The following is a 21,232-nucleotide window of genomic DNA, read 5'->3' as shown; positions in this document are numbered from 1 at the left end:
AACAAACACGAGATGCGAAAAAAATTGTAGATAGATGAGAGCCTTTTTACAAAGTGCAAGAACAATGATCAGTCGTATTCTTCCAGAACAATGGATATTTGGGAGACTCTGCAGAGAGACCAATGAGTGTTTCATTGTAAAGGTTCCCAATTGAAATGCACTAATGGCTTAAATTTTGAACAATATTGGAGAAGGAACTACAATTTTCTCATACTCGTGGAGAAGTTCGGTATTCAAACACTTTAAAATGAATCACCAATATAATATTGGATCCTGAAACTGGCACACATATACAAAATATAGAACAACTGTGGGGTTTGGCAAAATGGAAAAACGAGAAACACAGAGGAACTACCCGAAAACACTTGGATTCATATTTAAATGAATTTATGTGATGGAGAGCGTGCAAGGATGACTTCTTTGTTTGCACTTAAAAAGCTATCAAGGATTTTTGGCCACTGAAATGATTTATAATAATATATATAGTAAGATTCAAGAATAACTCAATGTGTAATTATAAAAATAATACAGGTTCTTACTTTGTTTTGATTCTTTTTATTACACTTTTATTATGTATTATTATGCTTACATTTTTTGTTATTATTATTTGATAAATTTAATGTGTGTAGAATGTTTACTTTGGAAATTGCTTTTCATTATGATAGCACCAACGGATCTGCACATTTTCACGCGTGTTTACAGGTCAACAGGATAATCCCAAAATACCATTCTACATTATATTGAAATTAAGATTGTGAATAATCAGAAAATAACTGTTTTTTTTTTTATTATATACTTAATTATATTAACGGTTTAATCCTAGTATACATTGCAAGCGGGATTTGGCTACTTTATGTTGAGCAGTAAACACAACATATACAATGAGTAGTAAACGGGTCATTTTGGTGTTGGCAATAATTTTCAAAATCACGCCAAGGCTGCACCGTATACTAGGACTTTCTTTACCTTAGATTAATTTATTCCTACTCTTTTTTAATAAAACGTCTTGTACTATTTTACAGATTCAAATTTTGAAATTCTTACAGTTTTTAAAAGAATTTATTATAAAGCAATTCCTTAAGAGATCAATATATTAGACTGAAATCTTTAAATGATTTTTCAAATCATGGAGTTAAAATGAAAAATATATAGCTTTGGTTTCATATTTTGTCACTAAAAGTGTTATTAAAAGTAAATATGCTTATAATTAATGAGTTTATTAGAAATATTATAGCAAAAAATTTTAAAATTTATTCAAAAGATATGCTATAATAGTACATAACGACATCATATCTTGTATACTTTTGTTAAAAACAATAAGATGTGTTAAAATTGGCATAATTTTGAAGTAATTTGATATTTTTCATGATCATTACTTGTCTTCAGTAACTAAATACTATTAGTACAGAAATCACATACTTAAAAGTTTCAAGTTTAACATAACAGAAAACAAAAATTAGGAAGCTTACCTTTAGTGTATAATTTTAATCTATGCTGTACAGATGTAATTGCCCCTAAAACAGATAGCCTATTTACTCGACTTTTAATATTGGAAGCTGTTCCAAATTCATCAGCTAACATTTTTGATACTCTTGAAATTTGATCCTTTGGTGGTATAATTAGAGATATCATACTAGTACCATTTCTGGAAAAAAAAAAAAAAAATTATACAAAGCCATAAAATGAACAAATGACAAGCAAACAGCTGGGATACAAAAGCTAAATTCTTTATGTGCTTGTTCAGTAACTAGATTTTAAAAGATGAACTGGGAAATTTCTGAAATAATGTGGAAGCATAAAACACTCAAACAAGATTAAACAAAGAATATATAATATTAATTCACATTATAAACAATACTAACGGTATACTTCAGGATTAATACACCATACGTTAAGACTTAGGAGGAAAATATAAATAAAATTTATTTCGTTCCAGAATTACGAGTTTGTATTTATGTACATTAATATATTTCTTAGCATAAACAAGAACTTAGAGAACTGATCGACAGTTAAACATTTTAAAGGACAAGTACTTTTACTTCACATTAGTCAAACATATTAGCAAGCAAACAATTCTTACCCTCGGGCTGCTTCTAAGCTTTTGATTAACTTTTTTATCTTCCATATTTCTACATTCCTATCAGCACTAGATTCTTCTAAGTTGTACCCGGTTGACGACATTATGAAACAGATGACGCAAAACTTATCAGCGTAAAAGTAATAAAATATTAAAACAAAAATGATGGAAAAGTGACAGCCTTCACTTGAAGTCCACGCAGATCCTGATCCCTACTAGTAGTTCAATAAGTAGAAAAATTATTTTTCCAACTTTACCAACTGCTGTGAAGTTCAACTCACACCACGTTGGCACGCTGAAAGATAGGTTACGTTAGGCTTAAAATGAGATGACTGTGCGCATACACGAACATTCAAAATCTAACCAACAGATAAAAAGAAATTTACATTTATAACGCATACAAGCCTAAAAAATATATGCTTAATCACTGAAATGTCTTTCCTTTCTAACAAATCTAACGGATACGCCTTAAGAAACATTAACGCTCTTATGACCAGCACAACAACAGCCGGTCTACATATTAAATGAACGAGGGGCAAAATTTCTAAACAAACGATGGCAGCAAGTCTTTACAAAACTAGTTTTTCTTATAAACTTTTCTCTTGAAAACAAATTAATTTATATATCATTCAAAATGCTTTTGAACAGCTAAAACTAATTCTTTAAAGGCAAAAAATAAACGTTTTATATCACAAACTATAATATAGCCGTAGTGCAGCAACTGTATATATTAAATATTCGGACGTCATTCCGACTAATTTATTACCAAAAACACTTTTGTTTTCTGACCTTTCGAAGCTGTTTTCCTCTGTTATTATTATTGTAATTTAAATAAGGGGAAATATTAACAATTATCAAAAGCAAAACAAAATCCAAAATCTCAAACGCAAAACTGCAAGTTTTGATCAGGACCAGATTTAGATTTGACGAGATCCTAAGCTATTTGAGATAAGGGGCTCTTGAGAGATATGATAAAAATTGTAGGATATGCTACAATTTTTCGAGGGCCCAAGAAATTGGAGGCCCTAAGCTTAAACGTAGATTCTTGTTCAGCTTATACGTAAATCCTTTACTGGTTTTGACTTAGCGATAGTTTCAACAGCAATAATAAAACTAATGAAATTCGTATGAAATTCATACTTATCAAACTTTGTTATTATCATTGCTCAGTTATGCATCTTCATGATTAAAATTTTGATATAATCAGATTTCTTACATAAGTACGTTTAACAATCGAAGAAATTATAAGAATTATCAGTACTGTATCAAAATTGACATCTAATGGAGATTAATCAGATATTAATCTCTTCCTTCTCGCCGATCCAGAATGTGTGGGTTTTTTAATTACCCCAAACCTCCCTGAGACGGGAGCTATGGAAGTTTTATTTCACTGTTTTCTAGTTATTCTTTTTAAACTGCTATCTTTGCTAACTAAAACTTTGCATTTTATATTTGGTTGATTTTAAGTGATTTGCCAATATTAAAAAAATAACCTTACCTTATTTAGGTAAAACAGACTGTATATATTTATTTATTGCCATTTGTTATTTGTTTCATAGTCTGCTAGTTTCATAGACACGTGATTTTATTTCTGGCAATGTTTTGATTGGTAGAATGGAGTTGAAAAGAGGGCTGTGTGATCACCGAGGCAAGCGGCAGCACGATCGCTGCGCTCCGTAAAAAAGTGAAAATTTTTTCTTTCCTCTTGGTGATTATCGATTAAATTTCTTTGAAAAATGTTTATTTTTCGTCTACAAAACCTATATCATTACAATGAATTTCGGCTCCGATGTTGACGAGAATAAAACAGCGGACAATGTACGGATATACTTCAAAAGACTGGAATTTTAAGATAAGTACTTTTCTTTCATCTAAACAAAATCAAATTTCTATAAATAAGTGCCTTTAAATCAATAAATCTTAATTTTTCATCAGTTTAAAGCATTAAAAAATACTTGAAATTGCCATTGCTTGTGGCTTCCTTTGTGTATCAACTCGAAACAGACGCCAGCGTTATCAGTTCACGTCTGTCAACACTTACAAAGCCCTTAAGGAATCTCGAGAGAGGGAAAATTTGGGGATGAGAGGGATAATTTGGGCATCGCGCTATTTCCCTCTCGGATCTTCTGGATTCTCTTTTCTCTCTAGATCGCTTGAATATAGTTTCGTCTTTAAATAATATTCTACCTCACCGATTTTTTCTCATACTGTTCTTTGCTATCTGTTAAATGTCCATATGTAAGGGATGGTTTATTCTTCACCGCCTTAAATGAATTTTTAGAACTATGAGCTTATATAAATAACAGTGTGCCTCATTGTGTTATATTAACATTATTTAACTAGTAATAAATTATGATAGTAAAATAATTAATCTTGTAATAAATTATGATAGTTAAATTAATAAATACTCTTTAATTTGTGTTTTTAATACATATACTCAGTTATTTACACACATAAATATATATATATATATTTTATTTTATTTATTTATTTATATTTTTTTTTTTTTGGTGTATGCGGTTGTGGTCTTGTATTGTATATGGTTCTATGTTGTTAGTCTGCTGCTGCTTTTTGAAAAATGTATGAAAATGTTGAGAATGAAAGTAGCATAAGTTACTTTGGTTAAATTAATATATACTTTTGTTTGATGACCTTTGTTGATATCTCAGGATGCAAGCGTACATATTACTTTATATTCCATGCTAAATACCTTGATACGAAGCATTTTAACACCGTCAATATTTGTTTTTTCCCCAGTAACACATCTATTCACCATTACCAAACACACTCACTACACAAACACACCTGTGAGACACTATTTATTGTAAATGAAGACAGTTTCTTCTCCTTTTAACTACACTCATGGACACAATCGTATTTTAGGATATTTTCTACTTCTTTTCCTTTTCTTTCTATAGGCCCCCCCCTTTTTTTTTTTTTTTTTTCCTCTATTATTTTTGGGCCATTTATTTTAAATTTTATTTTGTCGGCCTTTTGAACTCGTACAAGATGTACGAAGTTCCTTTTTACTCTCCTCAAATACGAAATTGCCCCTCTTTCTATATACCTTTCCTTCGCACCTATGCTTGATTTTTCGCCCATCGGGGCAGAAAGACTTAGCGGGTGCAAAACAAGACATCTGTCTACTTTGTCTGTCTGTCTAATGGAGTTGAAAATAAAAAACAAGAACTGGAGTAAATATTTGGGTGGTAAGATGGGTCATTTAAAATCCTTATATCGTTCGTGTACATGAGTTGTTATTATTATTATTTTAATTGGTGGCGTTTGTTCTTTTAATGTTTTGTATTACTTGTATATCGTACGATAGGTGTTTGAGTGATGTTTTGTAAATCTGCAGATTTCAATCTCTGAGAAATGTGGAATGGTGATAGAAAAACAAAATCAGTCCGAGAAGTTGTTGAAAATGCTCCAAAAACGCTAGACAAGGAGTATTTACAGGTTCTTTATACAGCATTATTTCATCACAAACTAGAACCGTAAGTTTTTCGCTATTTTAGTTTCTCATAACATTTTCGTAACACATTGCGTGTTATTTCATGTATACATTAAGGAAATTATTCTTTCGGTTTCATATTAATACGCTTCTTTGTTATAGAGTAATGACGTTAATATATGTGTGATATCGCTGTTAACCTCTATGGAAATTCTTGCTTGCAAAGAACTTTTGTGTTTTTGATTTTGTGCTGCTAAGTTACGTAACAAAATTTGAACTAGCACAGTGATGTGGAAAATTTCTTCTTTATGGGTAAATTCGTTTGCTCATTTTAGTCTTAAAACTGTTTAAACTGCATGCGTTTTTGCATTTAATGAAATATTTCAGAATTTTCTCCTTGGTTAATTTTTATTAATATATTTTATATTCCTGTGGGTGTTATATATAATAAGCCAATAACCAACATTTCCACACAACATTGTCATATTTCTGTAGTAAATTCTTTTAATGCTTGGGTTAATGTATTAATGTATTTAAATTTATGAATTTTTATATTAATTTTAGTGTGTTAATTTTCTGGAAAATATTTTTCTGTGAATTTCAATGAGTAGACTTCGATTTTAAATACTGTTTTTCAAATAATCTCGCATTTCCTTTAGAACAAAATATGGTTAGAGTAGACTGAAGGGTACCCCTTATATTATCACGAAGTTGTTGTTTCGTTTAAGGTAACCTGAGTAGTTGAATGTTCCGTAAATATACTTTTACCTAGAATTGGGTGCTCCTTTGACTTTTTAAGTGAAAATATATCTATATGTACATGGACAATGCCAAGTTTGTGCAATTCTGCGATTTCTTTTTAAAGTGAAAATAGGTTGATGTATACATAGATCAAGTCAAGGGAGTGCGCAATACCTAGTCAAAGAATTGCACAAATTCGGTATCCATGTATCGTCAGTTTTCAACAAGGGGTACCTGTAAATATACTTTCCGTTTCGCCGGCGCAAATCTCGCCAAGAAGACTTTATTGGCAACAACATACAGTATACACATAAAAAATATTTAAAAAATGTTAGTTCTAAGAATTCTTTTTTTGAAGGCATAAACATTTTAATATCGCTTTTTTTATAAAAAGCCAATAAATAAATACAATAAATTTGTGAAAAGACATTAATTGAAGAATTTACTATGCTTTCATGGTTCAACATCCTGATTCGCCGGTTTCTATCACGTGACCCCAAGCGATCTCATCTCACTTAAACTACTCTACAAAAATCAAATGCTCTCAGTAACTATGTACATTAATTTCAAGTTAAATCTTAATTTGGAACACAAGTTTAAATGCAAGAAATATTTCAGTTCGTACGAATAGCTTACTCAGGAATTATGTAAAACTGCAGTGCTTTACTTCGCTAATGCATTCTCATTAGAATTGATGAATTTAACCCTTGACTTTACCTTTTCTATATTTTCGGCTTCGGGTAAGCGATTCAGTAAATCAATTAGGATTGCATCCTAATTGATTTAATTACCGAAAATGGCCTTAGACATAAAACTGAACTATCTGATAAAAATTCTATAAAATTATGTGCCAGTATTGAAAGAAACAATCAATCTGATAGGAAAAAGCTGCGACTTGTTTTGAAAAATGAGGCGTAAAAGGTTACCAGCGAGAATATTCCGTTTGGCATCGGTTGTACCATTATTGGCGACTTTATCGCTTGCGCCGGCAAAACGGAAAAGTACCTAGACTTTTATCCAAAATATGGCTTATCTGTTTCAGATATGCGAGTTTTTTTTTCGGGGGGGGGGGTCTGCAAAATTCTTAATTCGGCCCTGCATTTTTATTTCATCTGCTCTTTTAATTGATGTAACTCTGGTTTTTCTCAATAAGTCACCTTTTGTTTTTCTGAAAAAGGATATAAGTTAGCTGTTGTTATTCTATTTTTTCCTTGCATCTTGGGGGAAAAAAAATTCAAGGACTGTAGAATCACATTTGTCATTCATGACTCTCCATTTACAGATAATCAAGTGATTAACATCTATTGAATGAGGAAAAGAGCAGCCAGATATGGCTAACAAAACAGGAATAGCTTGGAAAAATCACCTAGGGGAAATTATAACCCTAGGTATAGGTATTTATTTATTATATTTTTATAGTGTTCTTAACAGAGCTTCTAGTAATATTGGAATGCCTCACAGAAATCAATGAAAGTCTTTTTACAAAGTAAAAGACAAAGTGGGTTCAGTACTTCTATAGCAGTGGCCATTTGGTGGATTGCGTTGAGAGACTGACAAATTGTTTATTATAAGGGTGGCAGCTAGGATTGCTGGAACGATTGGAGCAACTCTGTCAACTTTCATGATTTGATGTTGTAGAGACATTATAATTTTTTTGGAAGGAGGCAAGATGAAAAATTAGCAACGCCTTCGCCGGGAATCGAACCACGGACCTCTGACCTCTGAGCGGGCAGATCGCTACACCACGAAGGCTCGCTGAGAAGGCCGGAGAAATACCTTATAATGTAGTCAGCTTTCATGTTTGACAGAATAATATGTTAAATTCACAAGCAGTGATGGAATGGGAATTAAGCATAATGTATAAACACTTTTGAAAATCACTCAGAATTACATTTCATAAATATAAATTCTAGTGGTTATTGATATCATGTAAAATGCTTTTATGCAAAGTATGTATATATATCCCATGCATCACTTGTCGTCTACTGATTATTTTATGTATAATTTCTTAATTTTCTTTTTTAGAGATGTTAATCTTGAAGATATTATTAGCTCATTGCTGTTAATTGTAATTGATGGAAGTGCACCTGTATCAGTTCGTCACTTTGCAATAGCGATTTTACAGAAGCTTTCCCCTTTGAAAGGTGTGTCAGAAGTCATAAATTTTGAAGACTGCAATCAGTTATTACATTCACTTCCTGTTTTGCTATCACAGGTAAATTTATATACAGAGATATATATTTTAAAATTTTAATTGCTTAATTGATTAGAAATTTATCTTGATATTTATCTTCAATTTTACCATTGACAAATATTAATTGCCAAGTTTGGCTTTGTTTATCACCAAATACTATGACAAACATAAAACTATAACCAAAAAATTTTAACGTGGGTACTTCTTTAACCACATTTCATAAAATCTAAAAAGATTTTCAGTTTATGAAATTCCCTTGCAGCAAAATAAACTGAGTTGCAGCATATCTTTGAAAATTTTTTGCATCGAATTTATGATAAATTGCTTAATATATTTTATCGGTACTACTCTTATATGCGCCCTCAGGTCAGCAAATGCGGCAACAAATTTCTCGCCAAACACTTTTGGTGAAAAACTCCACGCTGCCATATTACTATCTAAATTTTTTGTCTACATTTCGAATTTTAAGCCTAAAATGTCTCCAAAAAGGTAGTTTTCGCACACGCAAAAACCACGTTTTGAACACACAATTTAAGCTAAAAATCCGAAACAGAAACAAAAAATTTAGATAGCAAAAACGTAAAGTTTCTAACCAAAAATATTTGACAAGAATCCATGTACTCAGCGATATGCTTTAACTTAAAAAAAAGTCTATGAATTGCACAATCTAGGCAACGAGTGAATCTATGACCTACGCACACCTTGCTTTAATAAATTAACATAACAAGAATAAATTTCAAAGAATACCATGTACACAGCATCCTGTTTAAACTTAAAAAAATCTACAAATTGCACAATCTAGGCACTATGCACTAATCAACAAAATAAACTAAAATAACTAAAATAAATTTCAAACAATTCAAAAAAACAACATTAACGACAGAAATTCATACTAAAAAAACAATGAACATAACATTCTACAAAATAAGAACAAGAATAAAATAAAATGCACTTACCATGAATGAATGCTTTTTCGAACAGCAGAAATACCAATTTCATATCGCCTTTAACATGCCGCCATGTAATCATTATCGTATTTATATGATAGCCAGACACACTATCCAGAAAATTCATACTATGGTTCACAAATAAATGTTCAAAACCTTCTTTTCCTAAATCCTTGTAAGATTTCCAGCCGTCCGAAAAAATAGTTGTACAAATAATGCTCAGTCTACTCTTTAATACACTACATCAGTGTTTCCTTACTTCTATCATGCACAGCCACTAAAAATAATCTGCAAGACCCTCTTGCAACCATGTCTCTCATTGTAACGTAGGCCGTTTCAAAGCATGAACCAACGAGCAATTAAACCACTCCAGGAAAAGAGTTTTCAATGTCAAAAGGGTTGCCATACAACACACCAAAAACCAGCACAGAACACATATCGCCACATTTGGTGATCTTAGGGCGCATATAAGAGTAGAGCCTTTTTAGCAATAACAAATTAATTTTTATGTGACTAAAATTCTTTGTATCTATTAGTACTTTTAGTATGCAATGAAATATGATATTTTATAGTATGTAATGAAAATTATGGAATGAAATAATGCTTTAATGATTGTATAGAACTCTATATAAAATCTGTATGAGTAAATTATTCAGCAGTACCTGAAATACTAAATTGCATTGGACTTCTTAACTTCTTTAAATATCAGTGGAAAAATGGACCAGTGACAAAACTGATTTGAAATAACTTTTTTTGTAAGAATATGAAATTAATTATCAGAACATCTATGAAAGACTTGGTACTTTCTGATTATCTGCACCTCCTTGAAAAGTGTTCATGAGGTAATGATGTCATCAAAACAAGCGGGTTTTCTTCTGCAAAGGATCCATTGGCGCCAGTGCGTATTTATTTGCCAAGCTCGCCAACGGCTAATCGGCCATGATTTTAGCTGTGTATAGTTACGTTGTAAGATGTTTAACATATGGAAGTGATGATTTTAGCGGTATACAGTCAAGTTATAAGACATATAGCATATAGAAGTAAAATAAATAGGTTAATAGGTTAACCACGACATTTAGCGGTATATAGTTAACTCGGGAGGACGCGCGCTCTATAACTGTATAATAATTGTATAACACGAGAACGTACGTCGCAATTAAATGACGTACAAATGTAAGAATGTAAAATAATGCATTCTATATTATTTACATTTATTATATAAAATTGCTTAAAAATAATGTTAATTTTAAAATTAATAACAAATAAATCAAAAATACTTACGTTTTCTTCATATGACTAGGAATCATTGATTTCTATGAGAAATTTGTGTTTTTTATTTTTGAATGCAATTATAATCCAAATTATGCAGAATTATTACATGGTCAATGAGTTATATAATTAATTTTCAAATAAATTAGGCTCAGTAAGAATTAGATATTTTGTAGTTTGAATGAAGCTTCTATTTCACAGTGTTCTTGACACATATTTTTTTTACACTTCACACATATAGTTTTTGATTTTTTGTCTTTTTCCTTTGAGCACATGTAACATCTCCGGTAACATAATTTTCTTTTCTTTGTTTGCGAATCTTCGTTGTATTCCTTCTGTTTCTTTCGTGATTTCAAATGATAATCTAAAAGTGCAAAGGCCAAATCAGAAGTGCCTCCTATTCCTGAAATTCTCTGATGGAGTTTTAGTAGATAAATGCAAGATCTTTGAATTTATGCCGGCAATATTTAATAGCGAAAAAAATAAGCCGATAGGCCATTGGTTTGATATTCTGGCCACAGAATAAGTGCCACCCATTTCGTCGACTAGATCAACTGTTCCTTTTGTCATGTTATAAAACGTAATTATTTCAGATTTTTTCTAATCTCCCGTGCATTCATCAATATGGTCATCATTGTGCATAGTTGACAAATAATCTTCTTATCCTTGCATATTGTTCCAACGATAGAAAGTTTATTTTTCTGTAAGAAATTGGCCAATTTATAAACTGGTATACCAACTGCGTGTGGTAACGTTTCTTCCAGAATTGTATAATGGAGCTAGAATGCACTTTGCATTTTCACAAGAACTGTTGACTTTCTTGTATGGTCCACCTGGCTGCTGACCTGAGTAAATTTCCATGTTGAAAGTATAGAAGGTTGTAAAATCAACCACAGTAAATATCTTTATACCATATCTTGCATTTTTCTTAGGCATATACTTAAGAAAGGAGCATCGTCCTTGAAAAGGTTCTAGCTTTTCGTACAAAAGTCATGTATTCCCCTACATGATATAATTTCTGACAATTCTTGACAACATTTTCAAGCAAATCCGTTATTGGAGCTAATTTATCACTCTTTCTTCTGCCATCGTGTTCCGACATCATCAAATCATAAGGCACGAAGAATGAAAAGAAAACGCTCATAATTCATTGTTTTACAAAAAATATTCAATCCTGTTCCATCAGTCGCCCGTAATTCTCTAACATTTACATGGGAGGATTTGTGCAATTCAGCTATATATGAGTCTTGAAAAGCAAGAAACACTTCTTTCTCCATAGGTTTTGCATCTCTTTTAAAATTTCCTGAAATATTTTTTACATAAATATTAGAGCATTTCAATCATTGTGTCATCAAATATTAGCTTCCATGCATCGATGGGTGAAGCTACAGCTTTAAATATATGTGTCAAGCAATTTTTTTTTTATGATATTATGTGACGCCATGCATCTTTGAATTCGAAAGGGTTCATTCTTCCATTTTGTTGTTTTATCTTTTCCTACAAAAGTCACTTTGATCACAAGGAATGTCTTCTGAAGAGTCACACTGTTTTTCGGATTCAAACTGATGATCACTAAATATATCTTCATTGTCTAAATCTTGTAAGAAAGTCCATTTCTGAAAAGATGTTTGGAAACTTATAAGAAATGATGTTCCACAAATTTACCTTAAAATGGACATAATTGAATGTTGCATACATTAGTGCAATTTAGAATATCTAAAGGGAGAATGGAAAAAGCAATATTCTCATTTTCATTTATGAAATAACCAATGCTGTTGACAAATTAATACGTACCCTAGGATAATTCCAGTTCCAGGATATCATTGAAATTATTTCTTCTTATAACAGATGTAAGTAAAACCAGCAGTTCCAGTATTTTATTCTGCATCAGGCCTGATGAAATTAATCATGACAACATCATTTTCTTCTGAACGATGCAGCCATATGTATGAAAAGGCAAATGAAACACTTCTCAAAATGTTGTATCTGAAATGAGTTGTAAATGCTTTGCGTGAAAAGTTCATGAATTGTTGCCAGACGTTCACAAACCTATTTGTATTCTAAGAAAGATCTTTTTAAATCTCTGTTATAGTAAGAGTCTTTGGAGAGACTGCAGCTGATATATTAGTTTTGACAAAGTGGGTAACATGGTCAAGTGAGATTGTTATTATGCCAAGCAGTAATAACTTTAGGGGGCATGACAGTGTGACGGCCCAAGAAACTGAATACTGAAGATTCAAACTTGGGTCAAACTACCAGTATTTAATTGCTCAACTGCTTGTAAATTTGAACAAAAGTATGAATATCTTGTTAGTGAAACTGATAATGTAAAAAAATCGGGAAAATTTATAAAGTTTTCAAGATTAAAACATGATTGATTTTGTTACGAATCCCATTGTTCTGACATGTTTTAAATATATTCCTGCCACACGGATAGAAGCTGAATGATCATTGTCCTGCTTAGAACAGATATAACATGTCAATGTAGAATCTGAAGGAAAGTTTAGGTTATTCCAATATGGCAAAGAATACCTGCTATCGACCTGAAGAAGGATGCCTTTTTGAACAAATTTCTAAGGAAACTGGCTTGTATTTGCATTACATATGAGGAAAACTAGAAAAATCAACCATGCAGCCAGCCCTTTAACCATGATATGAAACCAGATCAAACTACCAGTATTCAATGGTCTTAACAAAATATAGGAAAAATCTGAAGAAAATGCTTGCAATATCATGTAATCAGACATTACTTTTTCAAGTGTCGAGGTAGAGAATACTTTTTCTTTCTTTTTTTTTCTTTTTTTTTTTATATATATATATATATATATATATAGATATTTGGCCATGGTTTTCATTACATATGTTCTCTGTCATTCATACAGAATACTAATATTTTTAGTAAAAAGTGTCTTTTTCATTAACTGCTTTGCTTGTCAATATTCTCAAAATTATGCTTAATAATTAGTACTACTGTACATATAATAAATTAATGGATTCATTACTAAATAATACATTTAAAACATTCATTTTACACAAGCAATTATTCAAAGTTGGTTTTTGAATTTACTTGCTGAAAGCTTAAAATATTTTATTTTGAAACAACTGCCTTTTTCATAATAAATTTGACAATGCCAAGAATCTTCAATAATATTCAAATCCTTTAAAGTACCATTGTAAATAAAACTAGAAGAAACATTATATATCTTGTTATCTTTCAAGATTCATTCAAACTTTGATCAATTACTCAAAACAGTGGTTTACTAACTTTAATGAGTCTGGGAATACATAAAAGTATTTTGTCGTCTCAGGGAACCAATAATAATTTTTATTTCAGTCTAATCATCTATTGTATATAAACACCTAGAATCCTCTGAAAAGTAATTGTTAAAAATGCATTAAAAATATATCAAATTTTAAAGCACAAAAGCTGATTTAATTGTAATAATTTTAGGTAAAAATAACAGTAATAAAAATAAAAACTTAATTATTTAAAATGTATATTATTGTGGCCCACATTAATTTTAATATTTAAGGAGCCTTATGGTTCTGCATGTTTAAAGTCTTTTAAAAATTACGTGAGAACACAGCCGTATTATAAATTATCATTCACCCCCGCCGATTTTCACCACCTCATCCGGTAGTGACGCACCACTAACCAGCGGCAAAATGGAGTCCCGAACAGACGAAAAACATTCCTTGTCTAAGGCAAGCGCTTGTAGAACCAGGTTGCTACCTCCGACAAACCAACTCGCCCGGTTACCAGCTTTGAACTTTTATCGCCATTTTTGGCAATGTTTAGATTTAACGGATCCTTTGCGGAAGTGCTTCCAAACAAGCAACCAATTTTGTCACCCAAATTTGTTTGTATGGCAATCAAGGCATGTGCACATGAACAGCAGATGAGCATTGATTTTCACCTTCAACAACCATTAGTGTTAGTTTTAGTTGCATTGAGGCATTTTTCTTCTTGTAAGGAATTGTAATGGGACTGTGGACTTTGCCGGCTGATTAAAAAGAAAGCATTGCATTTCTATAGAAATATAACATTTTGCCTAATAGTAGAGAATGGAAAAAATTGTGTTCCATAAAGTTGCACTTTGTAAACAATTGATTTTTATGGATAAAAATTTGTGTGCTGATGCTAAATTTGATGCTTCAGTGTTTTTTAAGGGAAAAAAAAAAAAAAAAACAAATCACTGTGTATTTAGGGAGAATAACACCTGTGCAGTGTGGGATTTCTGCAGTTCACTGATATTTTTTTTATTCAACACAAACAACAGTTAAAAAAAAAAATAAAAATAAAATAAAAAAAAAAATACAATATTTTTTTCAGAGAGGTAAATGTTTTATTTGGATGTTTCTTTTTATTATTATTATTTTATGGATTCATTATTCTTTTCTATAGTTCTTAGTGCACTGCAATTTTCAAAATGGTTGTAGCCTTTCGCATATTAGTTTGGGGAAAAATTAGTCAACGAGTTGGTGACTTTTCAAAGAGGGGGCCAGATAATCTGAAAGCACCAAAGACTCGTATACGTATTCATCTAGATTTAATGATGGCTATATTTCTTTAATCTCTGTATCAAATAATCTTTTAATCTCTGTTAATTATCTCTTTTAATCTGCATTGTGGAATTTCTTTAATCTTTGTTAATATCTGTCTACAACAGGAAATAACTGTCTTCTTTTAATCAGTAACTGTTCAACTTCCTTCAATCAGTTTCATGTCGTCAAAATGCAATGCATGCAATTAAGTTCATTATTCCTTTCCTTTCCATTCCAATAGCTGATAGCCCTAGAGAACTTTGACAAATTATCAAATTCTTTAATTTCACCTTTTTTTTTTTTTTTTTTTTTTTTTTTTTTTCTGTATTTCTTTTTGTTGGTGAATGGAGTAAATGAAAATGGTTAGCAGATTGATATGCAATAGATTTAAGTTTAGCATTCCCAATAAAAAATTTAATGTGTTTCATACTTATGTGAAGTATTTATGTTAAACATGAAGTAAAATGTTATGAATGTTCTCATCTTTACAAGATATGGCAAACTTTAAATCTGAATTAAAAGCTGGAGGAAACAATAATTGTGTCTTCTTACCATCTAATAGTTTATATTCAGCATTTGAAATATGTTGATGCTTCAGTCTGTTATATTTTTACCATTAAAGGTTAGCTTATTTTGATTACAAAACAACACATATTGTTTCAAAAATCTAAAATTTAATGTGACAGATAAGTCATATTTATCTGACTTTTAATAATGTAAGATAAATATGGTAAATTAAACATAATTTAATTTACCATATTTATTTTTAAATCAACACTGTAAGCCAAACCTAGGAAATCATAAAGAAAAATTAATAAAAAATTAATTGGATCTATTTTATTATTGATAGCTGTTCTAAGCTGAATAACACTTTTTGGAACCACAGGAAAAGTAAATAATAATCATAGAAAGTCATCTGAGATCAGTTAAATACAGTACTTAATACATAATTCCAGTCATCTGTACCATAATAGGAACCACATATAAAACTATAATCAAATAAAAACCAGGTACTTTTCTGCTTCGCAGGCACAACCGATAAAGTCATCAGTAATGGTACAACCGATGCCAAACGAAATATCCTCGCTGGTGTAACCTTTTACTTTAACTTTATATTTTCAAAACAAGTCGCAGCCATTTTTTATCAGATTGATTGTTTCTTTCAATAGATCAAACTATCTGGTAAAAACAATTACATAGAATTTTTACCAGATAGTTCAATTTTATGCCCTAAGGTCATTCGCGGGCGGTAATCAAGTCAATTAGGATGCAATCACACTGCTCACCCGATTGCAAAAATATAGAAAAGGCAAAGTCAAGGTTTAAATTTATTCATTTAATGAGAATGCACTAGCGAAGTAAAGCACTGCGGTTTTAATTTCTGGGCAAGCTATTCGTATGAATTGAAATAATGTTTGCATTTAAACTTGTATTCCAAATTAAGAAACTTGAAATTAATGTGGATAATTACTGAGAGAATTAGATTTTTGTAGCGTAGTTTGCGTGAGATGAAATCACTTGGGGTGACGTGATACGAACCAACGAATCAGGATGTTGTACGATGAAAGCATAGTAAATTCTTAAATTAATGTCTTTTTACAAATTTATTGTCTTTATTTATTGGCTTTTCTACAAAATTTTAAACGACATTAAAATGTTTATACCTTCAAAATAAAGAATTCATGGAACTAACATTTGTCAACACTTTTTATGTGTATACTGTATGTTTTCGCCAATAAAGTCTACTTGGCAAGATTTGCGCCGCCGAAAAGGAAAAGTACCAAAAACCATTTAAAAATAATTATTTAAATAAATTATTTCAGATCTTTTAAAATTGTTTCTTAGTTTAGCTTATTTGATTATGACAAAGCACTCAAGGGCTAAGGGGAGCGATGCCTTTGTGGAAGATTTTCTAAAGGTAACTGGTTTGTATATACATTACACATGAAGAAAAACAACAAAAATTCCCGTGCAGCCTGTCCAATCAAGCTGTGGACTGGACTACCAGTGTTCATTTGCTTTACTACTCTGCTGCAAGTGGACCTAATTGCTACTTGAGTGAAATGTTTTTTAAATTAAAAATGTAGTTAAAAAGTAGTTTTGTTTATTGTAATAGTACTTTTTAATACTTCTTTTAAATTTTTTATTGTTAAAAAATGCAGAAATAAAAAATAATTGAATTTTAAAGTTTGAAATAATTGAACAGTTGCATAAGGACATTCAAGGTGTAAAATCATATTCCACAATGATGCCATCTCTGTAATATCCCATTCGTGATTGTTAGAATATGATGAGCTATCTAAACTAAAGTAAGGTTAGTTTCCAACTGTCACTGATAGTGCCACATATTTTATGCGAAATACTGATTCAACAATATGTTTTGCATAACATATAGAATTTTTGCAGATTAGATTTTTGGATTAAAAGTAAAAATTAATTTGCAGTTTCAAAACTTCAGATCAGGCTAACACATCAAAAAAAAATTTTAAAAAGGAAGTTTTGGTTGCCATTAAATCTTTAAAGCAAAATTGGAGTTTGAGGGAGAGAGGAAGAGAAACAAAATTCTAAATTTAAAAAGTAATACAAATATTTTACTTCTCTTTCTGATGAAAATAACATTTCCAAGTGCCAATTCATGAACTAAATCTTAATTCTTGAATTAAATCAAAGCTTAACTCAAAACGAATTTCAGTTTTAAAAGGTTCTTGCATTTCATTTTTAGACAAGAAATTATGTTTAAAAAAAAAAGAAAAAAAAAATCAAAATATTAGCAGTGTATGTTACCATTTCAATAAAATTAATTAATTCATTTTTTAAAAAAATTTTAGGATTTTTTGGACTGTGGTATTGATGATGTCATCAGGAATATGATTTCGTAAGTTCATTGTAATTTTTCTGTATATTTGATTTATCTGAGTTTTTTTTTCATAAGACATGAAAATCATTAGTTTTGTTTACACCTTTGGAATAGAGTTTAACCCATAGCCAATCAGTGAAGGTAAATTTATGCATGCATGAATGTGCATGACAAAGAAATCATCAACCAGATGTCAGTTTGTGTTTGCTTCACTGCGATTGGTGGATTTTTATGCCATCTTGGCATAAAATTGATGAAGTTAAAGTACAGTACAAAGTCTGAAATCTGGATGTCCATTATCCAGAATGATCTAAAATCCGGACCTCAAAGCCACAAACTTTTTATTTTTGTATGCTTTACGTATGTGCATTTGATTTTTCCTTCCATGGTAAAATATATGGAGATTTTCACTTAAAAATTCTGATTCTTAATTTTACTTGGGCACTAAATAAAATACCTCGTTATGGAAAAACAATCATGTAAGTATAAATTTGTGTGAATAATAATTTGGCCCCGTAACTGAGTATCTGCTTGGCATACATCTCAAACCGAAACATTCACCTATTTTATGGCCCTGATGCCGACCTGGTGAGACATTATTTGCCGCATGTTTATCAATACATGACAGCATCAGTAATAACTCATGCACTGATGTCTAAACTTTTTTTTATATTAGTAATTGAATAACAAGAGTATGGCAACCTTTTATGCTAACATTATGCTTGACGATGATTATAGATTTTTAAATGCTGTAAGAAATGTTGACAAGGGAAAATTCAACAAAAATTTCTTTTCATATGCTAAAAATAGATTTTGTTAATGAAACTCATAGGCCAAAATGTTACATTTAGTGCTATTTTAATTAAGAGTAACTGATATGTTATTTACCATAAACTCAGAAGTGGCACTGAACGGCAGAATTTAGGGAAGACAAAATTTTTGGAATTTGATAAAGCACCAAGTGGCAAAATTAAAGGATGAGAAGCTTTGTATAATTTAGGGAAAGCACTGGGATCCAAAGTTTAGGCGCGGCAAAAATTTAGAACTTAGGCGCTTTGTAGGAGAGAATTTAGGACCTGCAGAGACTGCACCAGGCGTTATCTAGCACCAGCCCTAGATAAAGCCTTAAGTATCTGTTGGAAGTTTATTTATTCAGGACTCGGATTAGTTTTCAGCATGTACAAGAAATAAATGTAGGAATAGTAAATAATTAATACAATTTAGGCTTGATTCAGTATGCAATAGGAACAAAACAAAATTTAGTGAGAGAACTTGGCTTTCATCGCCAAACTTGTGACACACAGTCAGTAATGTATAGCGGATGTTATTAAGCTAGGCTAAAATTATCTTCACTGATTCAAATGCATTTCAGTTAATGTAGCAGACTGTGCTGCTCCATAATCTTCTAATTTGTTCCAGCTTATTATTATTGTTTGCAGACTGTTATTATTACAGCAATTTTATAAAAATTAAGCTTTAACTTTCAATTATGTCTTTATTTATTAGAGTTTCCAATTCTGAAGCTGCCAAAGGATCTACAAGGCAAAAGCATGTTTCGATGTCCATCAAACAAAAAGTGGAATTGATGCAAAAAATGGATAAAGGCATATCTGTCTCAAAATTATGCGAGGAGTATGGCATTAAAAAGGTCAACTGTATATGACATAAGAAAAACAGAAAAAGAACTTTTGAATTTTTTATGGATTCCGACACCCCCCTTGCAATGAATAACAGAAAAAGTGTTTGTTGTGCTAAAAGTGACGATCATGACAAAGTGATGATTGAATGAGTCAGACAGCATCGCTGCAAGGGCTTGTCATTGACGGGTTCATTGCTAATGGCTCGAGCCAAAGTATTTCATGAAGAAATAAACTTAAACACTGAGTGCACTGCTAATGGCTCGAGCCAAAATATTTCATGAAGAAATCAACTTAAACACTGAGTGCACATATTCGACAGGTTGGTTAACCAAGTTTAAAAATCGCCATGGTCTAAGACAATTAAAAATTTAGGATGAAAAAACTTCAGCTGATACTGAACCTGCTGAACAATTTGCAGATGAATTCATTGAACTCATTACTAGTGAATAATTATCTCCAAAACAAATTTACAATACTGATGAAACTGGCCTTTTCTGGCAATATGTACTGCGAAATACCTCGGCGTCCTCTATAGAAAAGGCTCGAACTGGTGCCAAAGATTCCAAAGCAAGACTAACAATTTTAGCATGCGCAAATGCTGCAGGAACGCTCAAGTGAAAACTTTTCGTAGTCAGAAAACATGCACAACCTCAAGCATTTAAAGGAGTAACGATTTTCCCCATTATATATCGTGCAAATAAAAGAGCATGGATGGCACAAGCATTAATGAATGATTGGTTTGAAAATCATTATATACCCGAGGCTCGGCAACATTTGAATTCGGCTGGTTTACCTGATGACTTAAATATAATACTGATTGTAGACAACTGTTCGGCTCATACTTCACTTAAATTTTTAGTGAAAGGTAATGTATTCATATTATTCTTCTCTCCAAATTGTACGGCCGTCATTCAGCCTATGGATATCGGAATAGTGCGCGTGCTGAAATGCGAGTATAAAGTAGCATTTTTAAAATCCATGTTACATTTCTTGAACAATGACAAGATTATTCAATAATTTTTGAAATATTTTAGCATAAAATCTGCTGTGTGGAGCATCGCAAGATCGTGGGAGGATGTGTCTCCAGATACGTTAAAATAATGCTGGGCATAATTTATGGCCAGCTAACCATATTTTATGGTGAGGACGATGAAGATGATAGCCGCAAATTTGAAGGTTTTCAAATATCGCAAACTAAAGGTGAAATTTTCCAGTTAATGGATTTTGTAAAGAAATGTGAAGAAGTGGTAATAAATTAAGATGATATAACAGGAGATTTTCATTGCGATAACAATACCCCAATCATCAATCAAATAATGGAGGGTGGAATCTGTAGTTATGGTTCTAGACCCAGAAAATATCGCTATCGATAATGAAGAAAGTGACAGAGAGGTTATTGAAAACGAATAAATTTTGATTGACAAGTTAGTCGGTATTCTCAACGCAGCAATTACAGGACTTGAACAGTGGAACTTTGTAACTGAACAAAAAATTATGTCTGTTTATAG

At 31.3% G+C, this 21,232-nt stretch overlaps 2 protein-coding genes across 4 annotated transcripts in view; one reads left to right on the top strand and one right to left on the bottom strand.

The window, feature by feature from the left end:
- eRF1 (eukaryotic release factor 1) overlaps nucleotides 1-2,594 on the bottom strand; it is a 62,491-nt gene extending 59,897 nt beyond the window's left edge. Inside the window, exons 1-2 of the mRNA XM_085817545.1 lie at nucleotides 2,081-2,594; nucleotides 1,470-1,645 (exon numbers count right to left, since the gene is read on the bottom strand). Coding sequence (XP_085673671.1) covers nucleotides 1,470-1,645; nucleotides 2,081-2,181 — 277 coding nt within the window. The 5' untranslated portion in view covers nucleotides 2,182-2,594. The remainder of the gene's footprint in view (nucleotides 1-1,469; nucleotides 1,646-2,080) is intronic.
- A 2,585-nt stretch (nucleotides 2,595-5,179) lies between these two features.
- Nucleotides 5,180-21,232, top strand: part of LOC118200846 (AP-5 complex subunit zeta-1-like) — a 108,441-nt gene continuing 92,388 nt past the window's right edge. For 2 of the 3 annotated variants that reach the window (XM_085817540.1, XM_085817529.1), the window contains exons 1-4: nucleotides 5,180-5,286; nucleotides 5,436-5,574; nucleotides 8,298-8,487; nucleotides 18,056-18,102. In XM_085817540.1, coding sequence (XP_085673666.1) covers nucleotides 5,453-5,574; nucleotides 8,298-8,487; nucleotides 18,056-18,102 — 359 coding nt within the window. In that variant the 5' untranslated portion in view covers nucleotides 5,180-5,286; nucleotides 5,436-5,452. Of the gene's footprint in view, nucleotides 5,287-5,405; nucleotides 5,575-8,297; nucleotides 8,488-18,055; nucleotides 18,103-21,232 lie in introns of all 3 variants that reach the window. The other variant, XM_085817533.1, reaches the window with a different exon arrangement.

Source organism: Stegodyphus dumicola, chromosome 1 (genome assembly GCF_044657685.1).
Source record: "Stegodyphus dumicola isolate Sdum_Otavi_A_Nest chromosome 1, ASM4465768v1".
Taxonomy (NCBI): domain Eukaryota; kingdom Metazoa; phylum Arthropoda; class Arachnida; order Araneae; family Eresidae; genus Stegodyphus; species Stegodyphus dumicola.
The sequence above is the reverse complement of the archived record's forward strand: the minus strand, read 5'-3'. Positions and strand labels throughout refer to the sequence as shown.